Genomic DNA, 19,319 nt, shown 5'->3' with positions numbered 1-19,319 from the left:
TCACAATACATCTCATCTACACCCATTACATATAGCTTGCTGTTGTGGAGAGAATCACTCAGGCTTTCTTACAACACTAGTACGATAACGTTGCCGGTTTGTTGTGCTGATCAGTATATTTTGAGTGTGAATCATAATTATAGGCTACACAAAGGAGTTATGGTGTTAAACAGTTATTATTGAGCAGAAAAGTATCCACTATCATGATAATTTATTTGGTATTTGTGCAGGTATAAATAGCATTGAGACAATAGACAGTGTATTCCTGGAAGAAATACATATCGGTGTGTGAAGATAAGTTGAGGAACAGAGGCTCACAACAGTTCAATTAACTTCTTTTTATATATCATACATAAGACTGTCTTAATATAATACAAAGGGCATTGTCATATACACAGCAAAGTCTTGACTAGATCTTACAATCTGTGGATACATGGACTTATCCTTTTCCCCATGCTGTTCAGTTTTATAGTGCATGTTGCATGTACAAAAATTGATGAAAAAAAAACAAAAAATGAAGGAAAAGATATTCAAATGAAATCTGAGGACTTGCGCTTCTGTAGGGTGAGGGATATGTCAACAAGTACTCAAATGTGTGAAACCCAAACATAACAGCCTTATTGAAAATGGAACCACTTTTTTTCCACCATGTGCTTCTCATACAACCAAAATGTAAGGTTTGTGGATGTACATGCACTTACAATATACCCTGTGAAAATTAAGGTTTGAAGATATAGCTTTCCCTGTTTGATTCAAACCCTACCTCATAGTGTTGTCCTGATGTAGTCAAGTACCTCTGACCAGAGACCATGATACACCACTGACTAAGAAAACTGAGATCTTGCCACTGAATGGTCACCAAATTGACAAACAATCATCATTCCAGCAGGAGCAAGGTAGTGAGTTCTATACTTCCTTTATTAAAAAATATAAATATATACATCAATTCTATTTCAACTATTAAAAAGGGGCTGCATGTCATGACAACTGCTCTAGATCAAAGGTCATTCAGCATGATCTGAAACAGGCTCACACTTAAGAGTCACTCAAGTTTATTATTATTTTTAAATATTTTTTTTTAACCTTTATTTTGGAATGTTTAGTACCAGTATGAGTGCCAGCAAAACCACTGTCAATTTCTGAATCTCAAACATCATGAGGGGTATGAAAAATGATTGTGATTATAATTTTAACATTTAGATAAAATCAAAATATCATTACAGGTAGCTTTGCATTTGTGGTTATACCAAACATGATTTGTCCTTGTGATGGTCTCTCCCCTGAATTATGATGACAATAGAATGGTGTCCTGCGGTCTGTGTGTGTTTAACTAAGGCTGTTATGAGCAGGACTTTGGTCTTGTTATTTTTCCAGAGATGACCAAAAAAAAAAAAAGCACTTCAAAATCCCTGATATAAAATAAACTGAATGAAACATGTATTTTATTTACTGTCGAGTTCTACGGACATGCATGTCTGCCTAAGTTGAGCATCATCCTCAGGACATTAGCAAGAGGGCTGCTGGCACGCTTTCCATTTGAATAGGACCAGGCTCACAAGGTGCTCTGCCAAATAATTTTGAAACAATTGTCTAGACACTGCCAGGGTAATGAAACTAAAATAGTCTTGAGTTATGGCAGTAGCTAGCATGTCAACCAAATTATGTATGAAAGGCAGCGAAACCCTTAAAAATAGTATACGTGGGGGAAAATGCAGAAATAGAATGCAGTTGTCTCCATTGAACCATGAGCTTTTAATTCTGCTACTCTGGAGCCTGCAGAGTAACTACCAATGTCACTAAACATACTAAGGTTAAAAGAGAGACTCCACAAATTAAAGTCAACCAAATAATATGGAAACAGGTTTGGTAAAACATTGCAACCTTAACTGTTAAAATATATGGTAGCTAAGTTCAACAAGGGGTTCCAGTTTTGCTAGAGCAATATATTGCTGCTGTTTTGTATTGATGTTAAAATAAGATCTTGATAAACGGAGTCAAAAGTGGTGAACTGCTACATTATTGGTTACAGACACCTAATATGCTTTAAAAACAACTGCTTTGGTATAAAAAATATCCAAAGGGGAAATAAATTATTGTAAAATTCACAGCATAATTTGAGGAGGAAAAAAGGCAGTCACTTAACTCGTTTTTCTTTTCAGTTTCCGTTTAAGATGGAGAATTTGTGCAGGCGTTCAGATGAGGAACTACATGCAGATTTGGGGGGGGGTAAGCAAAGGGAAAAGATAGTTCTTTCCACTGTGAAATCCTTAATCTGTGAACAAGATTTGAGGAAGTAATGTTTAGGAGATTGGTGTGTACAAGAAGACCCTGTAATGTGGGGCCCCATTAATAAGAAATCTTTGTAGAGAAAGGCCTCAGAAATGATTCTTAATGACCTTTTTCTATTATGTTTATTCTCCTTAAAGAATTAAGGGCTGTCTAGAGAGAAAAAAATAGAGGAAAGCCATGTTAATTCAAATGATAATGTCCAGCTCCGTCCCATTCCAAGTCCATGAGTCGTAAGGCCAAAGGGTTATCTGAGAACCAGCCACTGACTGAACCAGTCTTTCCCGCGCGTCGCCGGATCCTTTTCTTCTCCAGAGCCAATCTCTCGTCTGTGCCAGGCCGGACCCAGCTCACCAGGCCCCTGGACCTAATGGGGGCAGCGCTCCCCTCAGAACCTCCCCACTCAACAGCTTCCACCTGCAGGGTAATTCCTCCACTGTCTGGGCCAGCGCACGCTGTAGGAACTCCACTGCTATGTGCTCCCCTCTCACAGAGTTACACAATACCGACAGACAACACGAAATATCACTGCAAACACTTTCCTCAGGTCAAGCTACATGTTTTAAAAGCAGCTCTTTTGTGACAATTCACTTTAAAAAAAGGGTAAAACAATCAACAACTGTGGAACAAAAATGTCAGAAATTCCACAGTTTTAAATAAGAGGTGTTAGCAATTCATTACTGACAGCTACCTGTAAAACTGCTTCCAACTGTATCCCCAATGCTCACCAGAAGATTTTGCCACGTAATACCAGACGGTGGTTATTTGTTACATGAATTTTGTGAAATGGCAGATGGATGTCTCAATTTTACTATGGTTATTTTGCAACATTACTATGTGTAATGATTGCAAAGGAAAAACGGAAACCACATTCTTTTAACAAAGGATCTTCTCTGTAGTAGCGGTTCAGTGATATCTCCCTTCTGACGTGAGCAGCTTTAGTTCGACACATCTGTAGTAAAAAACACCACCTTAAAAATAACGCACAGGGGGAACACACAGCCAAATGTTAGTGCAGTCACGAGCTGGCCATGGAACTCTGCTGCACACACACTCCAGTCATGGGAGACTCCTCCCGGTCCATGCCCTGCCTCATGCCCAGGTGGCCCTCTGGTAGGTAGTGAGCCGGCCCAGTGTTTGTGCCCATGGGGTACGCAGGGTGGGCCATGCCAGTCTCCTGCCGGGGGTTCGAGAAGGCGCCCAACCCCATGCTCAGCCCGCCGTGATGCCCAAAGGGCAGGTGGCGGAGCTGGTAGGCCTGGTTGCCATGGTTCCCAGTGGAAGAGGAAGATGTGGAGGAAGAGGAGGCAGAGGAAGACAGGGAGGTCATGGACAGATGGCCATGCACCACCTCCATGGAGTCCTGCGTGGAGGCGCTGTGTGTGGGAGAGGTGTAATGCCGTGGCCGGGGCCTTGTGGCCATCACCTGCGCGTGGTGATGATGGGGGTGGGAGTGGGGGTGCAGGGCCTTGGGGTGCTGAGGAGGGACATGGAAGGTGGTCTCCTGAACTGGGTGGGTCTCTCCGGCCACTGGCTCTGGTCCAACGCCGCCTCCCCTCACCAATGGGGGAGGGTAAGTCTTTCTTGCCTGTCAGTGGATAACAGAAACCAAATCAATTAATCTCTCATACTGGCTCTGACTTTGATAATAGCTACTCTGAGGAAACAAGTACTTAATATGACTGATGTGGTTGTCCCACCCAGCTCTTAAGATGAATGCACTAACTCAGTCACTCTGGATAAGAGAATCTGCTAAATGACTAAAATGTAAATTTCAATACTCTTGGCAAATGCTACTTCGAAAATGTCATACCATTACATTCCCAGTGCATTTAAATAATATTGACTACATTAGGACTTACAACATGTTGTCTATTGATTAATTAGCTTCTTCAAATGAATGACAAAGACATGTCACCTGTGGACAGAGGGTGTCACCATCGATGGCTGGCAGCACTGCTCCAAAGTGCCCTCCACTGTGTAGGTGGTGATGGGTGGGGTCAGACCTTGCTCTGCCACTGGTACTTGTCCCAGATGATCCTCCTGCGAGAGAGAGACGAGGGCACAACCTCAGCCCATCACACCACATCTAAAAAATGACAACCTAGCAAAGGTTTAAAATAGTATATATTTTTTAAGCACCATCAACTGTTGGGTTTCCCACCAGTGCACTGAAAAGGCACCACTTTGAGATATGAGCCCGCAACCGCAATATTCCGAGGAGAGAAAGAGGGTCAATTGAGCCAGGGAGTGTTACCGGAGCTGGAGGAGGTGCTGGAGGTGGTTCCAGAGGACTGGGACTGCTCCAGCGCTGGGCTGGTAGACACACTGCTGCTCGTGTTGGTCCCCTCGTCTGCAGTCTTCTTGAAGAAGCTGTGCTGTAGGGCGTAGTAGGGCTGTATGCGGCTCTTGGGGTCATAGTCCAACATCCGCAGGATCAGGTCCTTGAACTTCAAGTAGTCAGCGACGGCGTGGCCAGACTCCCCCGCCCGCCGGCCACCTGGACCCCCGGCCTCCACACCCAGGATGGAGTGGAGCTTTCGAGAGGCTGGAGGTTTATACTGCTCAGAGGAAAGACAAGGGGAAGAGAGAGGGGGTGTCAGGTACTTGAACTTAAATACACAACACTACCAAAAGCCACTGTTAGGACACCACATTGAGAGAGGAACTGCAGAACACTCACCCTTTTGCCATCTTTGGTCTTCTTAACGCTCCATGTGCCATCCGATAGCTTCTCAAAGAACTTCCTGGCTTTTGGGGCTAGGTCCATAATATGATTGGGGGGGATACCTAGAACTTCAACTATCTTATTCATCTGGTCCACCTGAGAATTATAGAACAGAACAAAATACTGCCATGGATTAATGTTAATTGCATGTATCAAATTAATTTACTAAGAGTTGGCTACATTTAAAAAGATCTCCAGCTAGTCAGTCAAGCCTACTGTACCTCATTGGCGCCACTGAAGAGGGGCTCCCCGGTGTGCATTTCTACCAGGATGCAGCCCAGGGACCACATGTCGATGGCCAGGTCATAGGGCATGCCCAGCAGCACCTCTGGGGAGCGGTAAAAACGACTCTGGATGTACTGGTATATCTGAGGAAAGACAAAAAGAGTAAATCACAACCCATTCTTAAAGATAACATTACAGATATCAGCATTAAAAGCTTGAGAACAGAATATACATAGGTATACAGAACATATCCAAGAAATTAGACTTGTGAAAGACAAGGTTAAACTCTTTTGGACCAAGACAATAAGTAGTAGATTAGAATACCCTCTGTCCCAGTTGGCAGGAGCTGCCAAAGTCCACTATCTTGATGGCGCTCCTTTTGGGGTTGCACAGCAGGATGTTCTCAGGCTTCAGGTCACAGTGGATGATGCTTAGCTCAGGCGTGGCCAGGAACAGTAGCGCAGTGCAAAGCTGCTGGGCAAACTTCCTGGTCAGGTTGAGAGAGACGCCACGGAAGTTGGTGTTCCGCAGCAGGTCATATAGGTTGTACGAGAGCATCTCAAACACCAGGCAGAGGTGGTTGCGGAACATGAAGTGACGTTTCAGGTGAACTACATGATAGGAAAAAGAGACATTCTGCCAGTCAAATTTGGCTGATACACCAATCTCTCCTGTATGTGTAAAACATAACAGTACTCCATAATGGCTTGGACAATAGACAAGCACTAGAGTGCATTACCTATGTAGTATTTCATCTCAGTGTCATGTTTGTTCATGAGCTCTAGGAGACGCACTTCAATCTGGGCTTGATTGAGAAAAGCTTTTTTGTTCTTGATGATCTTGATGGCAACCCACTCCTGCTCTGCACGGTCATACGCTTTTACAACCTACAGCAATCACAAGGAGAGAAAAAACACCAACACATGCAGTACCAGTCAAAAGTCTTAGAACACCTACTCATTCAAGGATTTTTCTTTATTTTTGCTATTTTCTACATTGTAGAATAATAGTGAAGACATCAAAACTATGAAATAACACATGGAATCATATTTGAGATTCTTCAAAGTAGCCACCCTTTGCCTTGATGACAGCTTTGCACACTCTTGTCATTCTCTCAACCAGCTTCATGAGGTAGTCACCTCGAATGCATTTCTATTAACAGGTGTGCCTTGTTAAAAGTTAATTTGTTGAATTTCTTAATGCGTTTGAGCCAATCAGTTGTGTTGTGACAAGGCAGGGTGGTATACAGGAGATTGTCTTTCACCAAATAGGGCTAAATCCATATTATGGCAAGAACAGCTCAAATTAGCAAAGAGAAACAGTCCATCACTTGGAAGACATGAAGGTCAGTCAATCTAGAAAATGTCAAGAAATTTGACCGTTTCTTCAAGTGCAGTCGCATAAACCATCAAGTGCTATGATGAAACTGGCGCTCATGAGGACCACCGCAGGAAAGGAAGACGCTCTGCTGCAGAGGATAAGTTCATTAGAGTTACCAGCCTCAGATTGCAGGTCAAATAAATGCTTCACAGAGTTCAAGTAACAGACATCTCAACATCAACTGTTCAGAGGAGACTGCGTGAAGCAGGCCTTCATGGTCGAATTGCTGCAAAGAAACCACCACTAAAGAAGAGACTTGCTTGGGCCAAGAAACACGAGCAATAGATATTAGACCGGTGGAAATCTGTCCTTTGGTCTGATGAGTCCAAATGAGCGATTTTTGGTTCCAACCGCCGTGTCTTTGTGAGACGCAGAGTAGGTGAAGGGATGATCTCGGCATGTGTGGTTCCCACCATGAAGTATGGAGGAGGTGTGATGGTGCTTTGCTGGTAACACGGTCAGCGATGTATTTATAATTCAAGGCACACTTAACCAGCATGGCTACTACAGCATTCTGCTGTGATACCCATCTGCTTTGCATTTAGTGGGACTATCATTTGTTTTTCAACAGGACAATGACCCAACACACCTCCAGGCTGTGTAAGGGCTATTTGACCAATAAAGAGAGCGATGGAGTGCTGCATCAGAAGACCTGGCCTCCACAATCACCCGACGTCAGCCCAATTGAGATGGTTTAGGATGAGTTGGACCACAGAGTGAAGGAAAAGCAGCCAACAAGTGCTCAGCATAGGTGGAAACTCCTTCAAGATTGTAGGAAAAGCATTCCTCGTGAAGATGGTTGAGAGAATGCCAAGAGTGTGCAAAGGTGTCATCAAGGCAAAGGGTGGCTACTTTGAAGAATCTAAAATCTATTTTAAATTTGTTTAACCCTTTTTTGGTTACCACATGATTCCATGTGTTATTTTTATAGTTTTGATGTCTTCACTATTATTCTACAATGTGGAAAAAAGTAATAAAGAAAAACCCTTGAATGAGTAAGTCTGCCCAAACTTTTGACTGGTACTGTATTTTCTTATGTTTTAATCACACTAGCTACACAAGTGATCACGATAATAATGTTGAATCATTTACAAAATTATACCTGTCCAAATGACCCTTTGCCGATCAAGGAGTCAATCTCATAGCGGTCCATCCACTTTTCCCCATTCTTGACAATGTAATCGTAGTTGTCATCGTCATAGCCATCATTGAAGACCTTCCTCTCTTTCTTGTGACTGGAGTCTTCACCCTGACCCGTTTGGTGCCGCCGCTTCTTTTTTGCATAATACACCTTAGAGTCCAGGAAAGAACCGCAATACAGATATTAGCATATGTACTTCCTGATCTAACCGACTACATGAAAAATATTCAAAACTAATATTTTTTATGTTGTTGCAATTGCAGTACATTAAACAGCAGAAACCAGTCTCACCTCATTGATCTGTTTATAGGTTTTGATAAGGTCTATGGAGAGCTTCCGCAGGGGAGCCAAAGTAGGGTCACGAAAGCACTGGGGCATGTGCCTCTGTAACAAATCACAAGAAAAGCATTAATATCTCAGACAAAAAAAAAAGGTGTATGAACTTTTCTTACAATTTGCAATCAAAATGATAGGCTACTTAAAGTTCTGATTTCTACTGGGCAAGTGTGTGTTTAAAAGTGAATGACAAATTGAGAGGTTTGTGGGTTGCTTGTATACCGGATTGGCAGTGAGCTGTTGCGCCTGGTCGCTGTACGGTAGGACCGCAGCAGTTTGGTCAGTGCTTGGCTGGTGGCGGTCACTGTACTGCTGGTGTGTATGGGGCATTGGAGCAGCCATCTGAAGACCAGCAGCGTGGAAAGAAAAAGAGGGCGCAAGCCGGACGGACGAAGGTTTGCATGCTGAAGTCTCTCCTCCTGAAATAAGTCAACATTTATATGAGTTAATGCTGATTTTATATATATATATACACACACACATTTTAAAAACGTATACAAACTTGAACGTATACTCCCTGAAGTAGTGAAAAATCAAGTTGATTTTTCAGACAGATTACTCTATCAATGGCAGGTTCCTGCAGTAACAAACTGATCTAAAATACCACATCAAGGGGTCTAGAAATGTAGGCACGCAGCTTTAACCTTTACTATGTAGTATGAATCTCAATGATTATCAACTGAAATTCCAAAATGGGATGTTGGTAAATTCTAACTAACATGTTACGGTCAGTGTAATTTCTCTCATATAATTGACATGAGTAGGAAGACATAGGCCTAACTCTTACTGTTAAATAGCGTTGTTATTCAAATTATATACAGTATGTTTGTTTTATTAGCATCCATGAGAAGGTGCCGTCAGAACAGCGGGAGGCTATAGAATATGTACTTTTAGATCAGGAATAAAGATGCAATATTTATATAGCCTGGGTAGTTAAACAACCTTCTCTTTATGTGAAAAGAAATTAGAAAAGTATTACGTAGCTTGTTCATCTATCAGCATCTCACCAGACAACACAATTCACTAGCTTTACACAGTAACCACTATTCAGAATCCCAGCAACAGCACCTAATTAGCATAGCCTATCACCACAGAGATACAGCGTGATTTGGCAAGCCCATCAATGCACAGGCCAATCACAACGCAGTATGCAAATAGCCTACTTTTGTTGCCAGGGCAGAGCGGCTCCCATTTTCCAATGAGAAAGCAAGAAATAAACAAGAAATAAAATTGAACTTTGGCACACTTAGAGGCCGCTTTCAGTACACTAGAGCCTGACAGCAAAATAGCAGCACAGCCTAAAACCTGCACTCCATCTGGGAGCACTAGAAACAGAGCTGACCCAGCTGTGGAGGAACAAATATATCCAGACTGATAGATAATATTAGGAGAACCTTGGAAATAAAGATGTACAGTAGCTACATTCCAGGAGAATCCAGTTTAGAATTATACAATTGTAATATGCCATTTCTGACACATCATACAATAATAACACATGTATTAGGTATAACTGATCATGGGGTGACCTCAGAATCGGACAAAAATCAAATAAGGTAGCCTAGTCTAACCCCGTTTCTCACTATAAGTAGTACAGTACTATTCCTTATAAATTGTGATTTATATTACATGTGTAATATTGTACATGTAATATTATATAGGCCTTTATATAATTATCTGGGGCTGGTCAGTTCACGCTTGTCCTTTGTATAACTGTTCAATAATAATGCTTGCCAGTTGTTGAAGCATCCTTCCAAGCTCACTAAATACAAAAGATTCATCTGTAAGGATGACTGGCATTTCTTTCTTCTCCACTTTCTTGGCTGACATCTTGAGGTGCACCATGGTTTATTTTAAACTTCACTCCATTTAATGTAATCCCAATTCCAAATTGTCCGAAGACTGCCTCCTCCCCACCAAAGAGAAAATATTGCAGATATTGCAGCTAACCTGGATGCATCGTCTCCTGTAAAATTTCATATCATCCTGGGAGGAGAGTCCAGCAGCAAACCACAACCCACTATGAAGAACAAAAAGAGATAAGTATCATTGACTGTGCATTTCTGGTGGGATCTACTTTCCAATAGCACAAAAACTTTGGTGGAAAAAAGAGGGAGGAAAAATACAAAAACATTGGAAAGGATGACTCTCAATGTTTTTTTTTGAAAATATATATTGTAAAATTCACATTCTGTAACTCTAGCAAATAGAAAGCTCTAATCAATCCAACAAATCACATTTTCCCAGTCAGTCTGGTTAAATTTCATTGAACCAATGACTCAAAGATTGTGTTTAGCATGTTGACAATTAACCATATAAATCTAAGAAGTATAAATCTGTTTACTTTTTGCAAGAACAGTTCAGAAACATGGTTCACACCGAGACAGGTGCCATCCTAACAAGCAGGTCAAATCAGGTTGACCATTGTTTTGGACCTAGTAAAACTAGAGATCTCCACTCAGAATGTCTATACTCATTGTCAAAGCCATTAACTTGATATGCCTGTGATCAAGATGGCCCGAATGCCTCAACAGCAACTAACTAATAAAATAAAATATTACACTATGTATAGACAGTGAGCTGAAGTATTTTCAGTGTGGGAAGGGTTGCTAAATATGATATGCAGTATAAGCCTATATTGCAATGCAAGTGTTTTGAATACAAACTGTATACCATTTAAATTATTCAGAACAGTGCATATAAAGTAGAAATAACGCATCCAACTGTTCCACTAAGGAAAAACAAGGTAATTACTTGTAAAGCATAAACGATCATAACATTCCGTTTTCAGGACCGTCTTCTGAACAGTTCCTTTTCTGGCTATTGAGTCGAGACATGAACACAGGCCTAGTTACACTGATATACCGTTATAATACGAATTGTGTGTATGCATCTTCATATCTAACTATGTCTATCCTATGACATGTATTATTCCCTCAGTTTTGTTACATACTTACACTTTCAAATCGGGCTGTCATCAGTTCAAAATAAGGAATTGTCAACTGTTAGCTAACTACTCACAGGTGATGGAGTATTTCTCGCCATGGTTGGAATTTGGAAAGGAAATCATCTGTTAGGTTTAGCCTTCTCAAGAGCAGAATTGTCAACGGCAAAGCCTGGCTTCGTCCACAATGACAAACACTACCTAGCTTGGTTGTTCATTAGCTAACGTTACCCTTCTAGCTTTGGTACGTTAAGGCAAGCCACCCGTTTCCTCTCGCCAGAGTGATTGCAGTGACGATGTGTTCTGCGAGCGAGCTGTATGGGCCTACTAGCAAGCTACGCGTTAGATGACCAGCTAGCTATGTGGCGAGCTTGCCAACTTATTAGCAAGCCAATAACGCAAGATATGGGCCCTGAATTGTTAACTGGCTACCTTGTTACTGTTACCTTGCCCACACCTTTCTAACAGGTTTGGCACGTTAACGACCATAGCTAGCTAACGAGAAATGCTTGCCCATAAACACTTAACGTTAGCTAGCTATTAACTTCCGTTAGCACTCTGACGTAACGTTAGCTACAACTAAAGGTACAATGTTGTTAGCTCACTAGCTAGGTTTAAAACATGTTAGGTGTAGCTAGATCCAGAGCGCTAACGTTTGCTAGCAAATCTGTACTGGCTAATGTTAGCGACATTCTGATGACATCCTCCGGCCAATGCAATGGTTGCTGATCATTAGCTAGATAGTTTATTAGTTAGCTAATTGCCACCCCATGTAACGTTAGCTACCTTTCTTACACAACACACAGTCAGCCTCATATACGGGCTCACCTCTGATGGCACGATCTTCATTTAAAGTCAAATAACCTGTATGATAGGGCAACTTATCCAGTTTGAGCTTCTCCGCCCTCAATCGTCGGCTAAGTTAACGGTAGCAGTCAGTCAACTCAATTCCCGTAACGCGAAGGTGAAAAGTATCCCCCACTGGCCAGCCAAGTAAAACTTCTTGACGATCAAATGCGTTCCCAACCAACAAAATTAGTTATCCACCCAACTTCGACTAGCATCAGCTGATGACTAGCGCCAGCTAGCTCGTATGCTAGCTATCTAGTTGACAAAACGAACGTGGCTACTGCTGTTGACTAGCTAAGGTTAGCTAACAAGATTCTGTAGCTAGGAATTCAATAGCTAAATAAAAGGTTGCTACATTCAGATTGTTCCGTTTTCTTGCAAGCTCACCACGGGAAACACGGACGTAGGCAATCATAACGAATAATAATCTAAATCCCCAAAATATGAAACAAATATCATGCCCTAAAATATACGCTTATTTTGGACAATAATTTTTATGTCAATTTTCACAAAATGGCGCGCGTCCCAAACCTGCGCAGTGAACCGGCCCGGTAGACCAAGTGCGGCTCTCCCTAAATATATTTAAACTATGCTACATAATTTGCTTCATAATTGTCTAAATTCGATCCATTCGACGCATTGTTTTCAACACAAATGTCAATGGTATATCCAGTGATTGCATTATTCCGGCGGGAAGGGAGAACATTTGAAAATAATCCGCAAAAAAACCTTCTGACAAAATGGCGATGGCCTGAGTTGTTACTATGACAACTGTCAATCAAACTATCCAATCCGGGATGAATCAATGACGACAATAATTCAACCATAGATTCAACGTTGCATGCTGTCATAATTTGTCAATCAATCAGTAATTCTGATGAAGAAATTGTCTCAATTTAACTATAACATTCTAAAGTAGAATAAAATCATCCAGATAGGATTTCTAAATTATTTTGAGAAAATGCATGAATAGGAATTTGCCAAACTTTTTTGGATGCATTTTTGAGGCAGTCATAAAACTGTATGTATGACTGCAAAAATAAATTAGTAGAAAATGAAATGCAAGACATGCAGACCTAAATAAGAATTTGTTCTTAACTGACTTGCCTAGTTAAATAAAGGTTAAATAAAAAATAAATAAAAAAACAGTCAGATTGACATCATGATTCCTGAATATGATCAAGCTGTGTGATATTGTTGCATAGAACACATCTATAAAATACATTCCTTATCAGGACAGAATTAAATTCAGTTTTTCTTTTAGTGGCTGTTGTGCTTTACAGCAGAGACTAGAGGTATAAAGGGCACCCACATGTAGCCTATACTGTATGGCTGTCAGTTTAACGGTTCTCTAAGTTTCCATGAACTCAGTTTAGCAAAACCTGATGCTTGACAATTTACTAGTAACATTTAACATGTGATAAGATATTCACAAATCAGATCCAACTACAGAAAGTAACCCAATTTAAATATCCAAGTGGGATCTTATTTGTAACCTTTTTGATCTCTCTGAATGAGGATGAAGTGTGCTATCCATGTGCTATGTTCTTTGGCCAATGGATGGCAGCATACATCCTTTCTATGTGCAGTTCTGGATTTCTGATTATCATGTTCTTGTATGATTCTATATTGATTTATCAGAGTCATGCTATTAGTGTTGAGGCATGCTCAATAGTGGTCCAATTGTAAAATATGGATTTATGGATTATAGGGATGAATAGAGATTGATTCTCTGGGATTTTGGTGTGTATATGTACCTATTTTTTTTTTTTTACCTTTAATTTACTAGGCAAGTCAGTTAAGAACAAATTCTTATTTTCAATGACGGCCTAGGAACAGTGGGTTAACTGCCTGTTTTGTACCTTGTCAGCTCTTGGATTTGAACTTGCAACCTTTCGGTTACTAGTCCAATGCTCTAACCACTAGGCTACCCTGCCGCCCATGATGACCGAAGGGTGATCATTTTTAGGATGTATTGTGAGAAGAATGACAGAGCCAACAAAACAAAACTTTAACAACTTTCTTCAAAATGTAGGCTACACTTTATTTTAAACAAAAGTACAAAAACAAAAGCCAGTATTTACAATACTTGCATGGCAACATTTACCCTCTTTGGTCTTATTTCCAATTTGATGGTTGCAGATTAACTACAATGTAGGAAACAAACAGCCAGCTGACAGTATGAGATATCATATGGTAAATCTCATAGAAATCCACAGAAGGCTTACATTATAATTATCATTGTCAAATACCTGCAAGAAAGTACTATCAATTGTTCAGTACCTTTAAAACTAAGTGGTGGAATTTGTGAGAATAATTGAATATAACTAACAGAGATGCTATTTGTGTAATCTTGAACAATATAAATAGCGAAATATAACCTAAACAAATCACAATTACATCCAGATCTGATATATTTACAGGTTCGTTAAATGCTCCTCATAACCCTGACCAACTGCTGGACAACTTGTCTCTTTCCACATAAAAAATGACATGAATGCACAGAAATAAACACTATGAACACAACTGAGATAAGACATATTCTGTAATGTAGTGGTTACATTCAAATTAAACACGACCCACTGATACACAAACAAATGGTAAGAGTGTAATGGATGCCTAACAGCATGACTCAATCTCCTGATACTTTTGATGGTAAAAAAAATGTTAAAAAATAAACAGGAACCATGTCATGAAATAATTTGTACAACAGATCCTCTACTTCCAAGGCAATGCATCTTGGTATAATGCTTAACTCATATTACCTTACAACACCCAAAGCTGTTTATGTAGCCTATACCCTTAGCCCTTTCATTAACATTTCTACAATTTATTTTCCCAATGGAGACTACAAAAATGGCAGTGTATGTGCCATTAAAAACAGACAAAATGCACTGACTGTGGTTGTGTGGATGGGTGTTTGGTTGTGTTGATGATATGGAACTGAGACGTAACTGCGGTGAAGACCTTCAGCTCTTCGGGATGCATTGAGAGTCAGGGAGGTATAGGCCAATGTACACATCCTTACAGAAAAGGCAACTGGTCCAGTAGTAATTCTACCAGCAATAATGTTAATTAAATCCAAGCCAAACACTCCAATTGTAATTTTTCTCAATTTGACCAAATCCCTCTTAACCAACACTTGAAACAAAAACTATTATAGTAGGAAAGTTAATGCATTTTATCTAGAGTGTAGACAATTTAGGCTTATGTACAACACATATCCGTTCATTTAGCCAGTTTTTTTCATTCAATATTGAGAGGAAACAAAGTTTTGTGTATAAGTCCGAATCCAAATGATCTTCATCCAATTCAATGCCCCCTTTCAAATTTTAACAGAAGTGTGCAAAATCTTCTAGTTGCTGCTTCCACACTGCAGAAAAATAAAAAGTGATGATGTTACCGGCATATTTTAATCTAAAACAAAAGAAGCAAATATTCTAATATACAGTAGTAGATATGTTTTTCAAAACAAGTTCTTTACCTTTTTTTCTCTCATTCTTTAAACATTTATTTTCTTTACACCTCAACTTTCTGACTGTTCTCCTCCAGCTTTTCTTCTATTTTCTCCTCCAGTTTCTTGCTCTCCTCAGTGGATCCATCCTCCTTCTCACCGGTCTTCCAGCTGCCTTGCCTTTTAACACAAACCAGTTTGTTTAACACTAATCACAGCCCTCCAATAATAATACATATTTCACCATAACATGCTATATACGAATGGCATTTTGAATTGATGCACTTACTTGGATTTCTTCATGTACAGCCAGTACGCTAGACCCACAACAACGGTGGCCAGGAGCAGACCAACAATAACTCCTACCACCAACTTTGTCGTGTCACCCTCATCGGATGAGTCTGTAAAGGTACAAAGAGAGAGGATAAATCAGAAACTAGGAGAAAGAACATTCTGCAAATGAAGAGACGGCAAAAAATACATTTCCGTACATGTATGCATAAACAGGGTTGGGTAGGCTACTTTCTGAATGTAATCCTTTATTTCAATTTCTTTTAAGTATTTAGTAATTTGTATTTTACCGGTCTGAACTATTTCATCCAATGTATTTGGTAACAATATACTTTCTGGGCATGTAATTGTTTTCCAAAAATAAATAAAATACTTTCTATACCATTTTTTTTAATAGCGGTCCACAATGTTGTGTCCCCCTGAAGCCTTCTTCACAACAATTGAACCGCTCCCCTTGAAGTTCTTGATGATCTGATAAATGGTTGATTTAGGTGCAATCTTACAGGCAGCAAAATCCTTGCCTGTGAAGCCCTTTTTGTGCAAAGCAATGATGATGGCATGTGTTTCCTTGCAGGTAACAAAGGTTGACAGAGGAAGAACAATGATTCCAAGCACCATCCTCCTTTTGAAGCTTCCAGTCTGTTATTCGAACTCAATCAGCATGACCGAGTGATCTCCAGCCTTGTCCTCGTCAACACTCACACTTGTGTTAACGAGAGAATCACTGACATGATGTCAGCGGGTCATTTTGTGGCAGGACTGAAATGCAGTGGAAATGTTTTTTGGGGGATTCATTTCATTTGCATGGCAAAGAGGGACTTTGCAATTAATTGCAATTCATCTGATCACTCTTCATACCATTCTGGAGTATATGCAAATTGCCATCATACAAACTGAGGCAGCAGACTTTGTGAAAATTAATATTTGTGTCATTCTCAAAAGTTTTGGCCACAACTGTAGAAGCACAAGCATTTCGCTACACTCGCATTAACATCTGCTAACCATGTGTATGTGACCAATACAATTTGATTTGATTGTGCCAGCAGACTTCTGATATCCACAGTGATTTACAGTCAATGCATTCAACTAAGGTTGATAAACAACAACAACATCTCACAGTAATGGCAAGTAAAATGCTCAGGTGGAACAAACTTAACTTGAGTCCCATGGTCACACTGGTGCATTTTGGACTTCTAACCCCTTTTAAACATTGCGTGTTTGAGCTCCAGACTACTGCTGCATTAGATTCTTCTATTTCTTTTGCATCCGCTGATACTATCCATTAGGGTGTGTAATTAACAGGGGCTGTGCTAGAGTGGTGTTTGTGAGACAAGGGCGGATCCCAGAAGTGGTTCATCTCACAAAAACATCTGTAAAGTCAGAACGGTTTGAGCTACAAACTATTACGATCTATCTATACAGACCACAGGAGAATGGTGGCACCTTCGTTGGGGAGGACAGGCTTGTGGTAATGGCTGGAGCGGAATGGGTGGAATGGTATCAAATACATCAAGCACATGGTTTACATGTGCTTGATGCCGTTCCATTAGCTCCGATCCAGTCCTTATTATGAGCTGTCCTCCCACTCAGCAGCCTCCACTGGCTGAGACTCTCACTAACACGTTTTGCTCTATGACGCTCACAAGCCATTGTTTTGTGTTCTACCTGTAGCCATGGTTGTCCTGAAAAGAAAATGGTAAAACACTTCAATGTGAGGATAAATATGAGGGCAGTGCAAGCAGGTTAATGAAAGCAGTGAATTTCAGCTTTTTCACTGTGGGAGTCCTAGGACCAATGGAGTTAAACGTGCCTTTTTTCAAGTCTGAACGAAATGTCATTAAGAAAATAGAAAGGTGTCATAATGTATGTTTTCAAAAATGTCCTTTCTAAATGTAATCATCTACATTTTTGACAAACACTGTTATCCAGAGTGATGTACAATAGTCAGTACATAGATTTTTATATTTGTTCATACTGGGCCCCCATGGGAATTGAACAAACAACCCTTGTAAACACAAGTGCCATGCTCTACCAACTGAGCCACACAGGACCATATAGGTTTTCCAAAGTATCTGTAATCTGATTACAATTATAGTTTATTGTTTCTGTAATCAGATTACATGTAACTGTTAAAAGTTACTGCCCGGGCCTCCCGGGTGGCGCAGTGGTCTTGGGCACTGCATCACAGTGCTAGGTGTGCCACCAGAGACTCTGGGTTCGTGCCCAGGCTCTGTGGCAGCCGGCCGTGACCGGGAGGTCCGTGGGGTGATGTCGTCTGGGTTAGGGAGGGTTTGGCCAGTAGGGATATCCTTGTCTCATCATGCACCAGCGACTCCTGTGGCGGGCCGGGTGCAGTGCGCACTAACCAAGGTTTCCTCCGACACATTGGTGCGGCTGGCTTCCGGGTTGGAAGCGCGCTGTGTTAAGAAGCAGTTTGCTTGTGTTTTGGGAGAAAGCATGGCTTTTGACCTTGTAGCGATGAGACAAGATAGTAATTACTAACAATTGGACACCAGAAAATTGGGGAGAAAAGAGGGTAAAACATTATTTTTTTTAAGTTAAAAAAAAAGTTACTGCCCAAACCAGTGTATAAATGTCAATAAATGGCCTCCAGAGTGGTGCAGTGGTCTAAGGCACAGTGCTAGCTGTGCCACTAGAGATCCTGATTAGAGTCCAGGCTCTGTCGCAGCCAGCCGCAACCAGGAGACCCATGGGGCGGCGCACAATTTTTCCAGCGTCGTCCAGGTTAGGGGAGGGTTTGGCCGGCAGGGATGTTCTTGTCCCATCACGCACTAGTGACTCCTGTGGCGGACCAGGTGCAGTGCATGCTGACACGGTCGACAGGTGTATGGTGTTTTTCTCCAACACATTGGTGCGGCTGACTTCCGGGTTAAGTGGGCATTATGACAAGAAGCAGTGCGGTTTGGTTTCGGAGTACGCACGGCTCTCGAACTTCACCTCCCCTGAGTCTGTATGGGAGTTGCAGCGATGGGACAAGACTAACTACCAATTGGATACCATGAAATTGGGGTGAAAAAGAGGTAAAAAAAAACAAACTAAATGTGAATTAATACATATGGATGAATGAATAAGGTATACACAAACATGCCACAAAATTAGATGGTTGTTATACAATTTGTAACCTTCTGTATTATGATTTAAATAAATGTATCACTGACTACATACGAACAGTATGCAAACCCAGTTTACCCCTAAGCCATGTGTGAAAATGTGATCTGTTCCTTGTGAACGGGTAATAAATACAATTTTGGCAAATGAAAGGATAGATAACATTGAGAGATTTTGTCAGGATGCTGGTGGCTCCACTCCTTCTGATCCTCAGAATTTGTATGTTTATCTTAACAAATATTTCCAACATCCCCAGCACCACATCTTGTTGTTGAACAGATTTCAGCAGTGGGACATTTCTGGATACTGTTAATCTGATATTGCGCTCTGAAGGGTATAATACACAATAGCAGATTCCACTTTCTCTGGGAATCCTATATATTTTATACAGAATCCCTCCTCTCCTCCCTCTTGCTACAGGAAATGATAAAGAAGACCATCACAACTTACCTTGTTTATCCATTCTCACCTCCTCAAATACTGAAATCAGATATAAAGGGATATTAACGTCCAACCCAGAAATCAATTAAGTATACTGTATAATGTCATTGGTCAGACA

The 19,319-nt window shown here is 40.8% G+C and overlaps 2 protein-coding genes across 6 annotated transcripts in view; both read right to left on the bottom strand.

Moving 5' to 3' along the window:
* Positions 1–323: 323 nt before the first annotated feature.
* On the bottom strand, positions 324–12,638 carry LOC115141866 (dual specificity tyrosine-phosphorylation-regulated kinase 1A-like). Of its 4 annotated transcripts, none has more exons than XM_029681179.2 (12): positions 11,866–12,638; positions 10,044–10,113; positions 8,319–8,515; positions 8,052–8,144; positions 7,722–7,910; positions 5,979–6,126; positions 5,564–5,850; positions 5,236–5,382; positions 4,970–5,110; positions 4,544–4,847; positions 4,205–4,329; positions 324–3,874 (listed from the first exon to the last, which is right to left on the bottom strand). In XM_029681179.2, the coding sequence occupies exons 2-12, from the start codon at positions 10,051–10,053 to the stop codon at positions 3,305–3,307; spliced, it is 2,211 nt and encodes a 736-aa protein (XP_029537039.1). In that variant the 5' UTR covers positions 10,054–10,113; positions 11,866–12,638; the 3' UTR covers positions 324–3,304. The 4 variants fall into 4 exon arrangements, with proteins under 4 accessions (XP_029537039.1, XP_029537040.1, XP_029537041.1 ...); XM_029681180.2 differs by lacking the exon at positions 11,866–12,638 and adding an exon at positions 11,051–11,859; XM_029681181.2 differs by lacking the exon at positions 11,866–12,638 and adding an exon at positions 11,115–11,859.
* Positions 12,639–13,893: 1,255 nt separating this feature from the next.
* LOC115141865 (CD166 antigen homolog A-like) overlaps positions 13,894–19,319 on the bottom strand; it is a 58,707-nt gene continuing 53,281 nt past the window's right edge. Inside the window, exons 13-16 of one of the 2 annotated variants that reach the window (XM_029681176.2) lie at positions 19,211–19,240; positions 15,630–15,741; positions 15,371–15,520; positions 13,894–15,259 (exon numbers count right to left, since the gene is read on the bottom strand). In XM_029681176.2, coding sequence (XP_029537036.2) covers positions 15,406–15,520; positions 15,630–15,741; positions 19,211–19,240 — 257 coding nt within the window. In that variant the 3' untranslated portion in view covers positions 13,894–15,259; positions 15,371–15,405. The remainder of the gene's footprint in view (positions 15,260–15,370; positions 15,521–15,629; positions 15,742–19,210; positions 19,241–19,319) is intronic. The other variant, XM_029681177.2, reaches the window with a different exon arrangement.

This window comes from Oncorhynchus nerka, linkage group LG14 (assembly GCF_034236695.1).
Source record: "Oncorhynchus nerka isolate Pitt River linkage group LG14, Oner_Uvic_2.0, whole genome shotgun sequence".
Classification (NCBI taxonomy): Eukaryota; Metazoa; Chordata; class Actinopteri; order Salmoniformes; family Salmonidae; genus Oncorhynchus; species Oncorhynchus nerka.
Note: the sequence above shows the minus strand (reverse complement) of the source record. Positions and strands in the feature narration are given on the sequence as shown.